At 42.5% G+C, this 18,378-nt stretch overlaps 1 protein-coding gene across 2 annotated transcripts; it reads left to right on the forward strand.

The window, feature by feature from the left end:
- Positions 1–2,577: 2,577 nt before the first annotated feature.
- On the forward strand, positions 2,578–18,126 carry LOC115153597 (SH3 domain-binding protein 1). Of its 2 annotated transcripts, XM_029699209.1 has the most exons (18): positions 2,578–2,815; positions 10,453–10,495; positions 11,686–11,790; positions 11,883–11,959; positions 12,050–12,161; positions 12,598–12,674; positions 12,980–13,067; positions 13,181–13,249; positions 13,362–13,452; positions 14,630–14,766; positions 14,900–15,008; positions 15,131–15,212; positions 15,327–15,407; positions 15,774–15,887; positions 16,139–16,236; positions 16,468–16,630; positions 16,763–17,118; positions 17,578–18,126. In XM_029699209.1, exons 1-18 carry the CDS (start codon positions 2,769–2,771, stop codon positions 17,832–17,834), a joined length of 2,106 nt encoding a protein of 701 aa, XP_029555069.1. In that variant the 5' UTR covers positions 2,578–2,768; the 3' UTR covers positions 17,835–18,126. The 2 variants fall into 2 exon arrangements, with proteins under 2 accessions (XP_029555069.1, XP_029555070.1); XM_029699210.1 differs by lacking the exons at positions 2,578–2,815; positions 10,453–10,495 and adding an exon at positions 11,480–11,484.
- Positions 18,127–18,378: the final 252 nt, after the last annotated feature.

Genomic DNA, 18,378 nt, shown 5'->3' on the forward strand with positions numbered 1-18,378 from the left:
ATTGATTTGCACTTTTCAGGAGACAGAACGCGTCTCCTTCCTGAGCGGTATGACAGCTGCGTGGTCCCATGGTGTTTATACATGCGTACTATTGTTTGTACAGATGAACGTGGTACCTTCAGGCGTTTGGAAATTGCTCCCAAGGATGAACCAGACTTGTGGAGGTCTACAATTCTTTTTTCTAAGGTCTTGGCTGATTTCTTTTGATTTTCCCATGATGTCAAGCAAAGAGGCACTGGGTTTGAAGGTAGGCTTTGAAATACATCCACAGGTACACCTCCAATTGACTCAAATTATGTCAATTAGCCTATCAGAAGCTTCTAAAGCCATGACATAATTTTCTGGAATTTTCCAAGCTGTTTAAAGCCACAGTCAACTTAGTGTATGTAAACTTCTGACCCACTGGAATTGTGATACAGTGAATTATAAGTGAAGTAATCTGTCTGTAAACAATTGTTGGAAAAAATACTTGTGTTATGCGCTAAGTAGATGTCCTAACCGACTTGCCAAAACTATAGTTTAACAAGAAATTTGTGGAGTGGTTGAAAAATGAGTTTTAATGACTCCAACCTAAGTGTATGTAAACTTCCGACTTCAACTGTATGTATAGGGTTAAGGGAACTGGGCAACAGGATATAAGATAAACAAAGTAGCAGCAGTTTGTATGTGATTGGGTGTGTGTGTCTGCACGATTTGATTTGAGTGGGTGTGCATGTGTGTCATGTCAGTATAAATGTACGTGCATGTTATGTGCGAGTGAGCAGATGATGGAGTGTGTGCGAGTGTGTATGGCCCTGTGAGTGTGCGTAGAGACAAAAATAAAAAGGTCAATTAGAATACAAGTTTAGCTCCGATAGTCTGTGTGGCTATTTTTTTTAGATATATAACAGTCTTATGGCATGGGGATAGAAGCTGTTCAAGACCCTATGGGTGCCAGACTTGATGCACCGGTATCGCTTGGCGTGCGGAAGCAGAGAGAATAGTCTATGGTTTGGGTGATTGGAGTCTTTAATGATTTTCCGGGCCTTCCTTTCACACTGCCTAATATAGATGTCCTGGATGGCAGGGAGCTCGGCCCCAGAGATGTACTGGGCTTTCCGGACCACTCTGTGTAGCGCCAATGCGATCGAAGTCGATGCCATACCAGGCAGTGATGCAGCCAGTCAAAATGCTCCCAATGTTACAGCTGTAGAACGTTTGGAGGATTTTAAGGCCCGTGCCAAACTTTTTCAACATCCTGAGGGGGAAGAGGCGCTGTTGCCCCTGCTTCATGACTGTGCGTGTGTTTTTAGACCATTTTAAGTCTTAAGTGATTTGGACACAGAGTATCTTGAAGCTCTCGACCTGCTCCACCGTGGCCCCGTCGATGTGGATAGGGGCGTGCTCACCCCGTTTCGTGTAGTCCACGATCAGCTCCTTGGACTTACTGACGTTGAGGGAGAGGTTGTTGTTCTGGTACCACACTGCCAGGTCATTGACCTCCTCCCTGTAGAGTGACTCATCGTCAGCGGTGATCAGGCCTACCACCATCGTGCTGTCAGCAAACTTGCTGATGGTGTTGGAGTCATGCGTGGCCACGCAGTCGTGGGTGAACAGGGAGTACAGGAGGGGACTAAGCACGCACCCCTGTGGGGCCCCTGTGTTGAGGGTCAGCATGGTGGAGGTGATGTTGCCTACCCTCACCACCTGGGGTTGGCCAGTCAGGAAGTCCAGGATCCCGTTGCAGAGGGAGGTGTTCAGACCCAGAGTCCTAAGCTTGGTGACGAGCTTGGAAGGGAGCATTGGAGCCTGTGTAATGATTCCACCTTATTCCTATATTGTCCTTTTGCTCATTTGATGACTCTGTGGAGGTCATAGCGGGCCTTCTTGTACTTATTCCTGTCTTCGGCCGTAGCCTCAGGGTTGTCTACGATAGCTATGTGTGTGGTATCCCTGTCTTTTAGTTTAGCACCAACCTTGGTGTTAATCCAGGGCTTTTGATTGGAAGGCAGCAACCCTCACCGTGGGGACAACAACGCCGATACATTTTCTAATGAAGCCGGTGACATTGCAGATAATTACATTTGTGGGGTACAGAGATAAGATAGTCATTCAAAAATCATGTTAAACACTATTATTGCACACAGTGTGAGTCCATGCAACTTATTTTGTGACTTGTTAAGAAAATGTTTACTCCTGAATTGATTTAGTCTTGCCATAACAAAGGGGTTGAATACTTATTGACTCAAGACATTTCAGCTTTTCCTTTTAAATTAGTTTTGAAAAAAGTAGACATAATTCCACTTTGACGTTATGGGTTATTGTGTGTAGGCCACTGACAAAAATCAAAATGTAATCCATTTTAAATTCAGGCTGTAACACAACAAAATGTTGCACAAGTCAAGCGGTGTGAGTACTTTCTGAAGGCATTGTAAATAGGCAGATTACAATATCTAGATGGATATACATCTATGACTCAGATAGATATTACATGATAATGTTTCACATTGTGATATTGGGAAAAAACCCTCTTCCCCCTGCTGCTGCTTCAGTTGAAGCAACTTCCTCTTCTCTCAGACCTGACAGAGAGGCGGTTGAACAGTCACACTTCCGAAACAAGAACGAATACTGCTGGATGACAGAGCCGCACACTCACAACACACACAGAAGAAAACCCCTTGCAGTGGTGCTTGCTAATTTAAATAGTACAGTCACTGACAAGGTGATACCTGACTGAAGTCCTGGACAGAAGGATAGTTTGTAAGAGGAGGGTTGACTCCTGTGCGACAATGCTAAAATCATTCAACCTCTTAAAGCAGTTAGGATCTGTGGGGAAGTAAGTACTTTCATGTGCCATTTTGGACTTTTTGGGGGGGGGGGGATTGTAAATGCTACAATAGCCTATTTCTGTTGATTCTAGTAGTTTAGTAGCATACTACACTAGTTATTACAGAAAATAGAGCTAACAATATAACATGGAGAATACAATCATGAGTTAATGTACTTCTGTAACCAATGCTACATGTATCAAGTTTTGTGACAATCTAAACTCCTGTCCGGTTCTAAGTTTTAGTCTTATTTTCACTGTGAGTACCTGTGTGTTGAAGGGAAAACCTTTAGACAAGCTTTTGGTGAGTGAGGAGTTTAAGAAGAGTCAGCTGAGTTCTGCTTAGGACAGGGTATCTTTGGTGTCTGAAGAAAATCTGAGTTTGTTGTTGTCATGCCACCCTTAGTATGAAAGTAAGAAGAACAATGTTAAGAATCCGACAGACAGGTGAGAATAGTGGATAACTGTAATGTTTAGTCTTGATGAGTGAGAGATCAGTCATAACAATGAACAGTTGTTTTAGATAGTGTCATGGGCGAGATGACAAGTGCAGTGTGTTTAAATCATGTTTTACTTTGTGTGTGGCCTGTGACATAATGGGTTAAAGAGTAAACTTGAAAGCACATCCCCGCCCACAAGATATCCCATGCATCTCAAAAGTCAACTGTGCACCTGGCTGACCTTTGACCTAGTAATGTGACATTTACAAAAACTAAATCTTCATGTGTATGTACTATATTATGCTGCAGATTAGCTGAAATATGTCATTGGACACCCACGTTGGGTTGTTGAGACCCACACTATCCTGTGTGCTGTGTGTTTGCAGACCTCTCTTCCACTGACGTGTTTTCAGACTATTGACAAGTCCTGCTAACTAACAGGGCGGCTGCACCAGTAGAGAGCTCTAACCACTTTAGATGAGCACCTACCTACACTCATCTTACTGACTGACTGACTGTAACCGTAACTATCAAGACACACACACAGGCAGACACCTATGGACTTTTGTTTAGTTGAAGAAAATAAAAAACTGTTGGAAAATGCTTGAATGTAGAAATACTCCTCCAGCTATTCTAGAAAAATTGTAGTGTCCATCTGTTGTTGTAACAGGAAAGTTGAAATGAGAGTGAGTGACACAAAAGAGGGAACTTGCTCTTGATGTCATAGATACTTTCACAGAGATGGTGGGAATATCTCCTCTTATAGATTTCAATCAAAAGAAGTTTAGGTGCTAATCATGTGACCTAGCTGTGACCTGGGTTGGGGTTCAAAGCTACACTGCAGCTGTTTCACTGCTATCAATCACACTGCTCTCTATGAGCCCGATTCAGACTTAGGAAATGTATGCCTTTCCAATGCACGCCTTTCCTATGCATTTCTCAGTATTTAGTATTCAGATGTACCTTCTGCAGGCGCATAACGGGCTTTGCAGGCGTGGTTCCCCTGCGTGGGCTGAATTAATTTAATAAAATTGCTAAAAACACTCCCACTTGCTGGCCAACAGATTTTCTCATGGAGTTTTCATTCAATAGAGTTTTCCGTACATTTATCTTAAGCCATCCCTTTAAATAAGGTGTACCTTTACTTATAATTTTGTCGATAGACTCACTAGAATACATGGAGAGAACGGGTTCAGAATATAGGGATCATTGACAGGAAGCCAACTAAATATATTCTTCTCTGTTTCAGCACCACCTGATTTAAAAACATTCTTATCTTGTAGATTATTTCAGCACATTTTAGGGGTAGGAAAGTATGTATGACTCATAAAAAACAGGGTTGGAGAGCCTTTACGCACTAAATATATTGATGGATGAAAAATACAGTGGTTGAACAATAGTCCTATAAATCTACCCTAATCCTCACTAATCATGGAACTGTATGACAACGGTCCAGTCATTGTGAACCATGCGCCAGGCTCTGGGTTTACACTGCTCTGTGTAGTCTGAGTTCCATAATGATTCAAATAGGCTACATGTCCCAAATTATTGCATAACGTTAGCCTAATATTATCCACTAATGCTAGCGACCCCAGGAACAATTTACAAGGCCGTGACAGAAGACAGAAAAGTAAACGGAATGGAATGGAATTATGCAAAATGTGGGCTACAAATGGAAGGAAACTAACACTAAAGTTACAGTTATAAATGTATGTGGGTATTACTGATGGTGGCTCCCGATAGCAGCTAATATTTAAAATGATACAAATTATAAACTAAAACTTAGAAAAACCCAACATATAGTACCAGTTAAAAGTTTGGACACACCTACTCATTCAAGGGTTTTTCTTTATTTTTACTATTTTCTTAATTGTAGAATAACAGTGAAGACATCAAAACTATGAAATAACACATGTGGAATCGTGTAGTAACCAAAAGAGTGTTAAACAAATAAATATGTTTTATACTGTATTTTAGATTCTTCAACATAGCTACCCTTTGCCTTGATGACAGCTTTGCACACACTTTGAAAGTTTCTTCAAGTGCAGTTGCAAAAATCATCAAGCTCTATGATGTTTTTGGTGCTCATGAGGACCTCCACAGGAAAGGAAGACCCAGGGTTACCGCTGCAGAGGATAAGTTCATTAGCGTTACCAGCCTCAGAAATTGCAGCCCAACATCTCAACATCAACTGTTCAGAGGAGACTGCGTCAATCAGGCCTTCATGGTCAAATTGCTGCAAGAATCCACTACTAAAGGACACCAATAAGAAGAAGAGACTTGCTTGGGCCAAGAAACATGAGTAATGGACATTAGACCGGTGGAAATCTGTCCTTTGGTCTGATTAGTAAAAAGTTTAGATTTTTGGTTCCAATAGCCGTGTCTTTGTGAGATGCAGAGTAGGTGAACGGATGATCTCTGCATGTGTGGTTCCCACCGTGAAGCGGGGAGGAGGTGTGATGGTGTGGTGGTGCTTTGCTGGTGACACTGTCAGTGATTTATTTAGAATTCAAGGCACACTTAACAAGCATGGCTACCACAGAATTCTGCAGCGATACACCATCCCATCTGCTTTGTGCTTAGTGGGACTATCATTTGTTTTTCAACAGGACAATGACCCAAAACACACCTCCAGGCTGTGTTAGGGCTATTTGACCAAGAAGGAGAGTGATGGAGTGCTACATCAGATGACCTGGCCTCTACAATCACCCGACCTCAACCCAATTGAGATGGTTTTGGATGAGTTGGACCGCAGAGTGAAGGAAAAGCAGCCAACAAGTACTTAGCATATGTGGGAACTCCTTCAAGACTGTTGGAAAAGCATTCTAAAGCTGTCATCAAGGCAAGGGTGGCTACTTTGAAGAATGTAAAATGTAAAATATATATTTTGGTTACAACATGATTCCATATGTGTTATTTCATAGTTTTGATGTCTTCACTACTATTCTACAATGTAGAAAATAGTAAAAATAAAGAAAACCCTTGAATGAGTTGGTGTGTCCAAACTTTTGACTGGTACTGTATAATTGAAACATTATAAAGCGCACATATCAACTCTCTCTCTCCTTTCTCTCTCTCTGTCTCTCTCTCTGTCTCTTTCTCTCAATTCAGTTGCAATTTAAGGGGCTTTATTGGCATGGGAAACATATGTTTTTTGTTTCCTTTAGGGCAGTGGTTCCCAAACTTTTTATAGTTCCGTACCCCTTCAAATGTTCAACCTCCAACTGCGTACCCTCTCTAGCACCAGGGTCACGTTTTTGTTTGCTCTAGGGCAGTGGTTCCCAAACTTTTTATAGTTCTGTACCCCTTCAAACGTTCAACCTCCAACTGCGTACCCTCTCTAGCACCAGGGTCAGCGCACTCTCAAATGTTGTTTTTTGTCATCATTGTAAGCCTGCCACACTGTACAGTACATTTATTAAACATAAGAATGAGTGTGAGTTTTTGTCACAACCCGGATCGTGGGAAGTGACAAAGAGCTCTTATAGGACCAGGGCACAAATAATAATTTTTCTCTTTATTTAGCCATCTTACATATAACACCTTATTTGTTCATAAAAAATGGTGAATAACTCACCACAGATTAATAAGAAGGGTGTGCTTAAAAGGATGCACATAAATCTGCAACGTTGGGTTGTATTGGAGAGTCTCAGTCTTAAATCATTTTCCACACAGTCTGTGACTGTATTTAGTTTTCCTGCTAGTAAGGGCCGAGAATCCACTCTCACGTAGGTATGTTGTTGCAAAGAGCATCAGTGTCTTAACAGCGCAATTTGCCAAGGCAAGAAACTCTGGCAGTGGCTTCTGATTAAATAACATTTTCACAGAACCGCTTGTTGCAATTTCGATGAGGCTCTCTTGTTAAGAAATTGGTAAGTGGACTGGAGGCAGGGCATGAAAGGGATAATGAATCCAGTTGTTTGTGTCATCCGTTTTAGGAAAGTACCTGCGTAATTGCGCACCCAACACACTCAGGTGCTTCGCTATATCACATTTGACATTGTCCGTAAGCTGGAGTTCATTTACACACAAAAAAAATCATACAATGATGTAAAGACCTGTGTGTTGTCCTTGTTAATGCAGACAGAGAAGAGCTCTAACTTCTTAATCATAGCCTCAATTTTGTCCCGCGCATTGAATATAGTTGTGGAGAGTCCCTGTAATCCTAGATTCAGATCATTCAGGCGAGAAAAAACATCACCCAGATAGGCCAGTCGTGTGAGAAACTCGTCATCATGTAAGCAGTCAGACAAGTTAAGAAAACATTTAGCTCGTCTCTCAATTTAAAAAAAACTATCAATACTTTGCCCCTTGATAACCAGCGCACTTATGTATGTTGTAAAAGTGTTACATGGTCGCTGCCCATATCATTGCATAATGCAGAAAATACACGAGAGTTCAGGGGCTTTGCTTTAACAAAGTTACCCATTTTCACTGTAGTATCCAAAACGTCTTTCAAGCTGTCAGGCATTCCCTTGGCAGCAAGAGCCTCTCGGTGGATGCTGCAGTGTACCCAAGTGGCGTCGGGAGCAACTGCTTGCACGCGCGTTACCACTCTACTATGTCTCCCGGTTATGTCTTTTGCGCCATCAGTACAGATGCCAACACATCTTGACCACTATAGTCCATTTGATGTCACAAAGGTGTCCAGTACTTAAAAAAATACCCTCTGATGTTGTCCTGGTTTCCAGTGGTTTGCAGAAGAGGATGTCTTCCTTAATTGACCCCCCATAAACGTAATGGACATATACCAGGAGCTGTGCCAGGCCCGCCACGTCTGTTGACTCATCCAGCTGTAACACATATAATTCACTGGCTTGTTTGCGAAGCAGTAATTGCTTCAAAACATCTCCTGCCATGTCACTGATGCGTCGTAAAACAGTGTTATTTGATGAAGCCATTGTCTGTATAGTTTACTTGGCCTTTTCCCCCAGCATTGTCCCAGCCATATCCGCGGCAGCAGGAAGAATTAAGTCCCCCACAATAGTATGGGGCTTGCCTGTCCTAGCCACTCAGTAGCTCACCATATAAGACACTTATAGCCCCTTCTTATTAATGGTATCTGTTGCTTTTATACATGTCTTACTACTTGAAAGACGTCTTTATTATCGCTCAAAAAACTCCCATGTTTTATTTTTCAAATTGTCATGTTTCGTTTCTAAATGTCTGCGCAAGAGGGAAGGTTTCCTGTGACAGAGTAATGGTTAATGTGATTGGATGTTCATTATTTGACTAGGCTACCTGTATTTGACATTGTGTTGTTATTTTGCTGAACAGTAGATGATTTAATTTTATTTTTGGCAGTGAAACGAGGCTACTCAGGTGAGAAGAAACCTCACCCAAATGCATAGCCCCATTGGAAAATATAAATGTTCTGTTTAAAAATGTGAAGAATAAAAAAACAAATATATATAAATATAAAAAAATGTGAATCACATTTTTATTTGGCGTACCCCCGACGGCATTGGTACATATACCCCAGTTTGGGAATACCTGCTCTAGGGCAATGGGGTCTAGATGGAATTTGTTTTTGTGGTCCTGGCGACTGGACCTTTTTTGGAATACCATTATTTTTGTCTTACTGGGATTTACTGTCAGGGCCCAGGTCTGGCAGAATCTGTGCAGAAGATCTAGGTGCTGCTGTAGACCTTCATTGGTTGCTGACAGAAGCACTAGATCATCAGCAAAAAGTAGACATTTGACTTGTTGTTTGTGTACATGGATTTTATAATGTCTTGTGTTTTTTCCCCAACACCACTTTCCATCAATTTGTATAGCAGACCCTCATGCCAAATTGAGTCAAAGGCTTTTTTTAAATCAACAAAGCATGAGAAGGCTTTGCATTTGTTTAGTTTTTTTGTTTGTCAATCAGGGTGTGTAGGGTGAATACGTGGTCTGTCGTACAGTAATTTAGTAAAAAGCCAATTTGACATTTGCTCAGTACATTGTTTTCACTGGGGAAATGTACGAGTCTGCTGTTAATGATAATGCAGAGTATTTTCCAAGGTTGCTGTTAACGCATATCCCACGGTAGTTATTGGGGTAAAATTTGTCTCCTTTTTTTGTGGATTGGGGTGATCAGTCCTTGGTTCCAAATATTGGGGAAGATGCCAGAGCTAAGGATGATGTTAAAGAGTTTAAGTATAGCCAATTGGAATTTGTTGTCTGTATATTTTATCCTTTAATTGAGTATACCATCAACACCACAGGCCTTTTTGGGTTGGAGGGTTTATATTTTGTCCTGATGTTCATTCAATGTAATTGGAGAATCCAGTGGGTTCTTGTAGTCTTTAATAGTTGATTCTAATATTTGTATCTCTCTGTGTCTCTCTCTCAGACTTTCTCTCTCAATTCAATTCAATTCAATTTAAGGGCTTCATTGGCATGGGAAACATATGTTAACATTGCCAAAGCAAGTGAAGTAGATAATAAACAAAGTTAAATAAACAATACAAATTAATCTCTCTCTCTCTCTTTGCCTGTCTCTCTCACTCACTCTCTGTCTCTCCATCTTCACCTGTCAGTAACCTAAAACAGTGGGTTAGGGCAGTGGTTCTCAACCATGGGTACTAAGACCCCTGGGGGTACTTGACCTGTCCACAGGGGGTACTTGAGAAGACTCATGAGACCATAGGCCTATTGGTAAAATGCACATGAGGGGGTACTTCAGGGGCACTCCAGGCAAAATTCCGTTGCTGGTACAGTAAGCAAAAAAGGTTGGGAACCTCTGGGATAGGGTGAGGGCCCTGGCGTGAGCAGTAGCCCTCATCAGCCAACTTCCCCTCCCTCTATCTGGCCTGCTTCCTATCTAAACCACAGCCACAGCCTCCACTCTCTAACTTTAGGATGTTGATCTCATCTGACTGACAGCGGAAGAGCTACATGTGTACTAATCTCCCATAGAGCTGCACCCCAAGAAGAGTGGCTGCTGAACTAATGGGGATCCATAATACATTTTAGTCATTTAGCAGACGCTCTTATCCAGAGCAACTTACAGTAGTGAATGCATACATTTCATACCATGCATTTTTTTTTTGTACTGGCCCCCCGTGGAAATCGAACCCACAACCCTGGCGTTGCACACACCATGCTGGCGTTGCAAACACCATGCTCTACCAACTGAGCCACAGGGAAGACTAAATGCACATACTGCAACACACTGCAAAACAAAAACGTCCTGAAAGCCTTTTTTATTCTTATCAACAGATCACAGGATGCCACTAACCTTCTCACAGAGGATCTGGTTATGGTGAGTTAAGGCTGATTATGAAGGGGGATAGAGGATCTGGTTATGATGTGTTAAATCTGATTATGAAGGGGGATAGAGCATCTGGTTATGGTACGTTAAGGCTGATTATAAAGGAGGATAGAGGATCTCGTTATGGTGCGTTAAGGCTGATTATAAAGGGGGATAGAGCATCTGGTTATGGTGAGTTAAGGCTGATTATAAAGGAGGATAGAGGACTTTGTTATGGTGAGTTAAGCCTGATTATAAAGGAGGTTAGAGAATCTGGTTATGGTGAGTTAAGGCTGATTATAAAGGGGGATAGAGGATCAGGTTATGGTGCATTAAGGATGATTATAAAGGGGGATAGATGATCTCGTTATGGTAAGTTGAGGCTGATTATAAAGGAGGATATAAGATCTTGTTATGGTGAGTTAAGGCTGATTATAAAGGAGGATAGAGGATTTTGTTATGGTGAGTTAAGCCTGATTATAAAGGGGGTTAGAGAATCTGGTTATGGTGTGTTAAGGCTGATTATAAAGGAGGATAGAGGATTTTGTTATGGTGAGTTAAGCCTGATTATAAAGGGGGTTAGAGAATCTGGTTATGGTGTGTTAAGGCTGATTATAAAGAAGGATAGAGGATCTTGTTATGGTGAGTTAAGGCTGATTATAAAGGAGGATATAAGATCTTGTTATGGTGAGTTAAGGCTGATTATAAAGAAGGATATAAGATCTTGTTATGGTGAGTTGAGGCTGATTATGAAGGAGGACATAAGATCTTGTTATGGTGAGTTAAGGCTGATTATAAAGGGGGATAGAGGATCAGGTTATGGTGCATTCAGGATGATTATAAAGGGGATAGATGATCTTGTTATGGTGAGTTGAGGCTGATTATAAAGGAGGATATAAGATCTTCTTCTGGTGAGTTAATGCTGGTTATGAAGGGGGATAGAGCATCTGGTTATGGCGCATTAAGGCTGACTATAAAGGGGGATAGAGTATCTGGTTATGGTGTGTTGAAGCTGATTATAAAGGAGGATAGAGGAGGAGGGGGATAGAGGAGCATAGACGATTTGGTTATGGTACGTTCAGGCAGATTATAAAGGGGGATAGCAGTCGCTCAGTTCACTACGTGAAGGGTGAATACATTTGTACCTAGCTCACACTGTGAACATAAGACACTCTATATGTGGTCATTTTCATTGGCCTAAGGTGGAGCAGCGGGTGGAGCCAGCCAAGAAGGCAGCGCAGGTTATTCACAAGAAGCTGCTTGGCTGTCTGCAGAGTCAGCTAGGGCTGGACACAGAGAGACGAATGGTAACATCTCCTCTTTTTCACCTTTCATCCTTTCCCCTTGACTTGACTTACATCTGTTATGATTATCAATACAAAACTATCTCTCTCTCCAGAAAAAACTCCCTCTCATGCTGCTCTCTGTTAGCATGGCTGAGAGCTTTAAAGACTTTGATGCAGACTCTTCTATCAGGTACTTTAAGTAGCCAAACCATTTATTCATCATCCAAATTATCAGTCAAACACAATCAATTAATCAATCAGTCTATTTCCTCTCTGATAGGAAAGTGTTGGAGATGTGTTGCTTCATGGAGAACCATCTGGCCAAAACGTTGTCTGAATTTGAGCTGAAGCTGGAGAAGGAGGTTTTGGAGCCTCTCAATAAGCTCAGTGAGGTAAGGGCTGCAGGAGCAAGAGGCTTTCAGACACTTTTGGACAAAAATGAAAGTTTGTGATTATGTAGTATCACATCAAATCAAATGTTATTTGTCACATGCGCAGAATACAACAGGTGCAAACCTTACCGTGAAATGCTTACTTACAAGCCCTTAACCAACAATGTAATTTTGAAGAAAAATAAGAGTTAAGAAAAATACTTACTAAATAAAGTAAAAAATAAAAGAGCAACAATAAAATAACAATAACGAGGCTATATACAGAGGGTACCGGTGCAGAGTTGAGTTAATTTGTACATGTAGGTAGGGGTAAAGTGACTATGTACAGTATAGATAATAAACAGCGAGTAGCAGCAGCGCAAAAAATGCAAATAGTCTGGGTAGCCATTTGATTAGCTGTTCAGCATATGAATACTAATTCTGTTCCCATCTGTAGGAAGACCTTCCAGAGATTCTCAAAAACAAGAAGCAGTTTGCAAAACTCACAATGGATTGGCACAATGCACTCAACAAGTGGGTCACACATTCTGTGTGATTGTATTTAGCACTTTAAGATGTTTTATTGTCACATACACCGGATAGGTGACAGACCCTATATGTTCCAGATCAGTGGAGGTAGTGGTTGACACAGTTCCATTTATTCTATTCCAGCCATTACATTGAGCCCATCCTCCTATAGCTCCTCCCACCAGCCTCCTCTGTTCCAGACAGCGCATAGTTCCTTTATACATCTATAATAACTACCTTTAATCAGTATCTCCATTGTGTCCTCTCGTTTGCTTTCTGGCTTCTGATCATGAATGACTTTGCCCCTTCAGGTCCCAGGCCAGTACGGGCCCTCAGGCAAAGCAGGACGGCCTGAAAGAAGAGGTGGAGGAGGCCTGGAGGAAACTGGAGAGCATCAAGGTGTTGGATGGTCACTCCTATTACGTGTTACTGTTTAAGACACTTTGTTGTTTCATGTGGTAGTTTTAGCCTCTTACATACATACTGTTGGTCTGGCTATTCATTCTCTGCAGGACCAATACTCTGCAGATCTCTATCACTTTGCCACTAAAGAAGATGCCTATGCCAACTACTTCATTCGTGTGAGTGTGGCCCGCTAATTGTCCTCTCTTTTCAAGCTGTGTTTTACTTTTGTTAATTATCATGTGCTATTAGGAATTAGATTTGATAAGTGCCTGGTTTGTGCCCTCTCAGCTGCTGGAACTACAAGCAGAACATCATAAGAATTCCCATGACTTCCTGGAACGAAACATCACTGAGCTAAAAGAAAGCCACAATCAAACAGGTGAATAGTGTGTATGTATGTATGTTCAGTACCAGTCAAAAGTTTGGAGACACCTTCTCATTCCAGGGGTTTTCCACCAAATAAATGCTTCACAGAGTTCAAGTAACAGACACATCAACATCAACTGTTCAGAGGAGACTGTGTGAATCAGGCCTTCATGGTCGAATTTCTGCCAAGAAACCACTACTAAAGGACACCAATAAAAAGAAGAGACTTTCTTGGGCCAAGAAACACGAGCAATGGACATTAGACCGGTGGAAATCTGTCCTTTGGTCTGATGAGTCCAAATGTGATATTTTTGGTTCCAACCCTTGTGTCTTTGTGAGACGCAGAATGGGTGAACGGATGATCTCTGCATGTGTGGTTCCCACCATCCATGAAGCATGGAGGAGGTGGTGTGATGACGTGGGGGTGCTTTGCTGGTGACATTGTCTGTGATTTATTTACAATTCAAGGCACACTTAACCAGCATGGCTACCACAGCATTCTGCAGTGATACACCATCCCATCTGGTTTGCGCTTAGTGGGACTATCATTTGTTTTTCAATAAGACAATGGCCCAAAATACACTTCCAGGCTGTGTAAGGGCTATTTGACCAAGAAGAAGATTGATGGAGTGCTGCATCAGATGATGACCTGGCCTCCACAATCACCCGACCTCAACCCAATTGAGATGGTTTGGGATGAGTCGGACCGTAGAGTGAAGTAAAAGCCGCCACAAGTGCTCAGCATATGTGGGAACTCCTTCAAGACTGTTGGAAAAGCATTCTTCATGAAGTTGGTTGAGAGAATACCAAGAGTGTGCAAAGCTGTCATCAAGGCAAAGGGTGGCTACTTTGAAGAATCTTTGTTTCACACTTTCTTGGTTACTACATGATTCCATGTGTTATTTCATAGTTTTGATGTCTTCACTATTATTCTACAATGTAGAAAATAGTCAAATAAAGAAAAACCCTTGAATGAGTAGGTTTGTATGTGTGTGAATGTATGTGTGTGTGTGTGTGTGTGTGTGTGTGTGTGTGTGCGTGTGTACGGTATGTGTACGGTATGTGTGTGTTTGCAGTTATAATACCCAGGCTTACTTACTGTACATAGGTAACTCACCCTATCCAATGTGTTGCTCCCACCTGCCTACAGTAGTATTTGTCCAGTGTGTCACCAGTATGTGTTACCACAGACTCCCAGAAGAACAACTCTAGGGGGAAGGTATATGGGGAGCCCCTGCTGACTCACCTGTATGACAGCGGCAGGGAGATCGCTGTTCCCATCCAGGAGTGTGTTCACATGCTGCTGCACACCGGCATGAGGGAGGAGGTGAGGACTGGGATTATTCATCTACTACATGGTATTCATGTGAATGGGATATAATTCATGAATTAGCCAGTCTACGATAATGCCCTCCTGGATAAAATTGGTCTCTATCTCTCTCCCTCCATCTCTCTCCCAGGGTCTGTTTCGTCTGGCCGCAGCAGCCTCGGTAGTGAAGAGACTGAAGAGCAGTCTGGATGGAGGAGTCATGAACCACAGCGAGTTCAATGACCCTCACGCAGTCGCAGGTCAGAGAGAATGTCCCTGTTGACAGTACTCCTTATTCAAGGTTTTCAAGTTTCAAATGTGTTTACTTGACAGTACAATAACACGTAGGCATTAAGCAGCATCTTCTATTTTTTCCATGTAGGGGCTTTGAAAAGCTACCTGAGAGAGCTGCCTGAACCCCTCATGACCTTTGAACTCTACAATGATTGGTTTCAAGCAGCAGGGTAAGGTCCATGATAGGTCTACATCTTAGAAGCATACAGTTTATAGTGTCTATATAATTTCTCTCTAATTTCTCCTCATCAAACGTCTCTCTGCCTGTCCCCGTCATTATTTAGGGAGAAAGAATTGACAGACAAACTTGAGCAGTTTAAAATTGTGCTGAAGAAGTTACCATCAGAAAACTACAACAACCTCCGGTACATAGCTCTCTCAGATCTTGACCAGTGGAGGCTGCTGAGGGGAGGATTGCTCATAATAATGGCTGGAACGGAGCATTTGGAATTGCAACAAACCATGTGTTTGATGCATCTGATACCATTCTACTCAATTCGGCTCCAGCGATTACCATGAGCCCGTCCTCCCCAATTAAGGTGTCACCAACCTCCTGTGATCTTGAAAGATTATAAACACTCAAGAATGATGCAGGGTGTGTGATGATTGTGAATCTCTTCCTATCTGCCTCTCTCTCTCTCTTTCTCTCTGTCTCTCTCTCTCTCGGTTTCTCTGTCTCCGTCTCGCTCTCTCTTTTTCTCTCTCTCTCTCTCCCCCCTCCCCTCTATTAGGTATCTGGTACAGTTCCTGTCATGTCTGTCAGAGCAGCAGGCGGTTAACAGGATGAGTCCCAGTAACATCGCCATAGTACTGGGTCCCAATCTGTTGTGGCCTCACATGGAGGGGTGGGTACTAATGACATGGTGACCGAGAGAGGAAACTGAACCACACTGTCTATCTATCTGTCTGTCATAGCCCTCTGTCTCAGTGTTGTTCCTGGTGTCACTTTCATCTGATTAGGTCTGTGTTGTTTAGTACTTGACTTGAACCTCTTTTCTTTCTCCCTCCCTCTCTCTTTGTCTTACTTCAATTTTCCTCTCCTCCGTCCAATTCTGTGCCCGTCATCTATTTTTCTCTATTTTCCTCTCTCTCTCAGGGAGGCAGCGTTGTTGGACATGGCGTCTGCCTCCTCTGTCCAGGTCGTGGCGGTGGTTGAGCCTCTCATACAATACTCCAGCAGCCTGTTTCCAGAAGGTACAGTACCACCTTCAATGTTCTGTTTACTTGTGTTCCGGGGAGAAGTACTGGGAGTCCTTTAAGTGATGAGTTGGTTTGCATGACATTTGTGGAAGTTCTCCACTATGATACCAGAGCAAGCTGCCTGAATGCCTTATGATCACTCATGTTTATCTTACTGTGTTGAGCCAAGCTAGGTCGGTCTATGGATTTTTGATGCAACATGACCTATGTTGTGTTTCTTTCCAGAGGTGGACTTTGAGATTCCTGAACTTCCTGGGGTCTCAGATTTGACCTTGATAGAACCTGAACCCTCAGAGCCTGGGAAAGAGAACCTTGCCAGAACTACCTCCTCCTCTTCCTTATGCTCTTCCTCTACCACTTCTCATCCTTCTCTCTGTAAAACAATCAGGTACCACACACACAGACGGAACAGGAATGAAACATTGTCAACAGTCATTAATAAAGGCATTTGAACAGAGTTTACTTGTTCACTTTTTAATTATAACAGTGTATTATCTAACACCGACCGTCTCCTCCTCAGCTCACCGTCACAGAACAGTGGAGGTCTATTCATCTTCAAGACAGGCTCCATTGTTCATAGAACCACCACCTGGGGGAACTCTGCCTCAGACCCACCTAGCTCAACCCCACTTACCCCTACCTCAGTCCAGACCCAGAGCACGTTCCCCATCTCAAGCCCAACACTGGTTCACAACACATCCCCACTACCCAGCCCCAAACTGGCTCCTGGCCCAACCCTGGTTCCTTCCCCACCACCGGTGTCTGAATGTAGTCCGACCCAGAAGCAGAGCCCTGAATCAGGATCACTAGTACCCATCTTAGAGGCCCCACCGGACTCCCCCAAAGCTATACTGAAGATCACCTCACCATACAAACGTAGGTGACCCTCCACGGCCGTTCCATGACATGCTAATGGTGCATAGTAAAACACAGAACTCATGTGGTAGCTAGCTAACGCTATTTATTGACAGCGCTGAAGTCATCCACGGAGCTCATGTGGTAGTAAGCTAACGCTATCTATTGACAGCGCTGAAGTCATCCACAGAGCTCATGTGGTGTGTCACGGTCCACCTCAGCATAAGTGGCAAAGTACTGCTCTACTTTAGTACACAGGAAGCCACATTCTACGGCAGCAGTGGCCAAAATTACCAACGGCTTCTAATGACGAAACTGTTGTCATAAATAACTGTTGTACTACCACAACTAACAGGTTTAGTTTCAAGTCGATGTAAAGACAAATACTTATAATATAATAATGCACATATATATAGTCACAATAAGACTTATCCTAAATCAATCCTCAACACCCAACTACCTCTTTCTCTCTTTTCACAGCGAGGAGTTCCTTTTTTCAACACAAGCGGTCCATCCCGGGTAAAGAACAGGTGGTCGCTACATACTCCAGACCCAGGACCCCAGCCCCTCCAGCCCCAGCAGAGGCACCCAAAACCCAGCCACACCCTGCACTCAAGTCCCTAGCTCCGGTCCTGAAGAAGGCCCCAAACAAAAAGGGTGCAATTAGGCCCCCTCAAATCCCACCACCCAAGCCCCCAGTACTGGTGAGCAAACAGGTGACCTCTATAGCGCAGTGATGAGGTAGAGATATAGAGTATCATCTAAGCCTGTGTAAAGAAGTTTTCTTATGCTTTAGGTACAAAAGTAGACTGTAACCTGACATTTGGTATAACCTTGTTTGGGTTGCATATCAAGGCCAGAGATGTATTGGGCTTCTGCAGCCAGTTCCAAGTGCTTTGTAGCTTGAGCGCTACCATACAGTTTTTTCAGAAATTATTCACACCCCTTGACTTTTTTCATGTTGTTGAGTTACAGCTTGAATTTAAAATAGATTCCATTTAGATTTTTGTGTCACTGGCCTACACACAATACCCCATAATGTCAAAGTGAAATTATGTTTTTCAAAATTTGTACAAATGAATTACAAATGAAAAGCTGAAATGTCTCGAGTCAATAAGTATTCAACCCTTTGTTATGGCAAGCCTAATAAGTTCAGGAGTAGAAATGTGTTTAACAAGTCACATAATAAGTTGCATGGACTCACTCTGTGCTATAATAGTGTTTAACATGATTTTTGAGTGACTACCTCATCTGGAAGGTCCCTCAGTCGAGCTGTGCATT

This window comes from Salmo trutta, chromosome 18 (genome assembly GCF_901001165.1).
Source record: "Salmo trutta chromosome 18, fSalTru1.1, whole genome shotgun sequence".
Taxonomy (NCBI): domain Eukaryota; kingdom Metazoa; phylum Chordata; class Actinopteri; order Salmoniformes; family Salmonidae; genus Salmo; species Salmo trutta.

What these genes read in the sequence shown, in the direction of transcription:
- LOC115153597 (XM_029699209.1), top strand. Translation starts at nt 2,769, where the DNA reads ATGCTAAAATCATTCAACCTCTTAAAGCAGTTAGGATCTGTGGGGAA. An exon ending in CAGTTAGGATCTGTGGGGAA is followed by an intron (nt 2,816 to 10,452) that starts GTAAGTACTTTC and finishes TCTTATCAACAG; the next exon opens with ATCACAGGATGCCACTAACC. An exon ending in TCACAGAGGATCTGGTTATG is followed by an intron (nt 10,496 to 11,685) that starts GTGAGTTAAGGC and finishes CATTGGCCTAAG; the next exon opens with GTGGAGCAGCGGGTGGAGCC.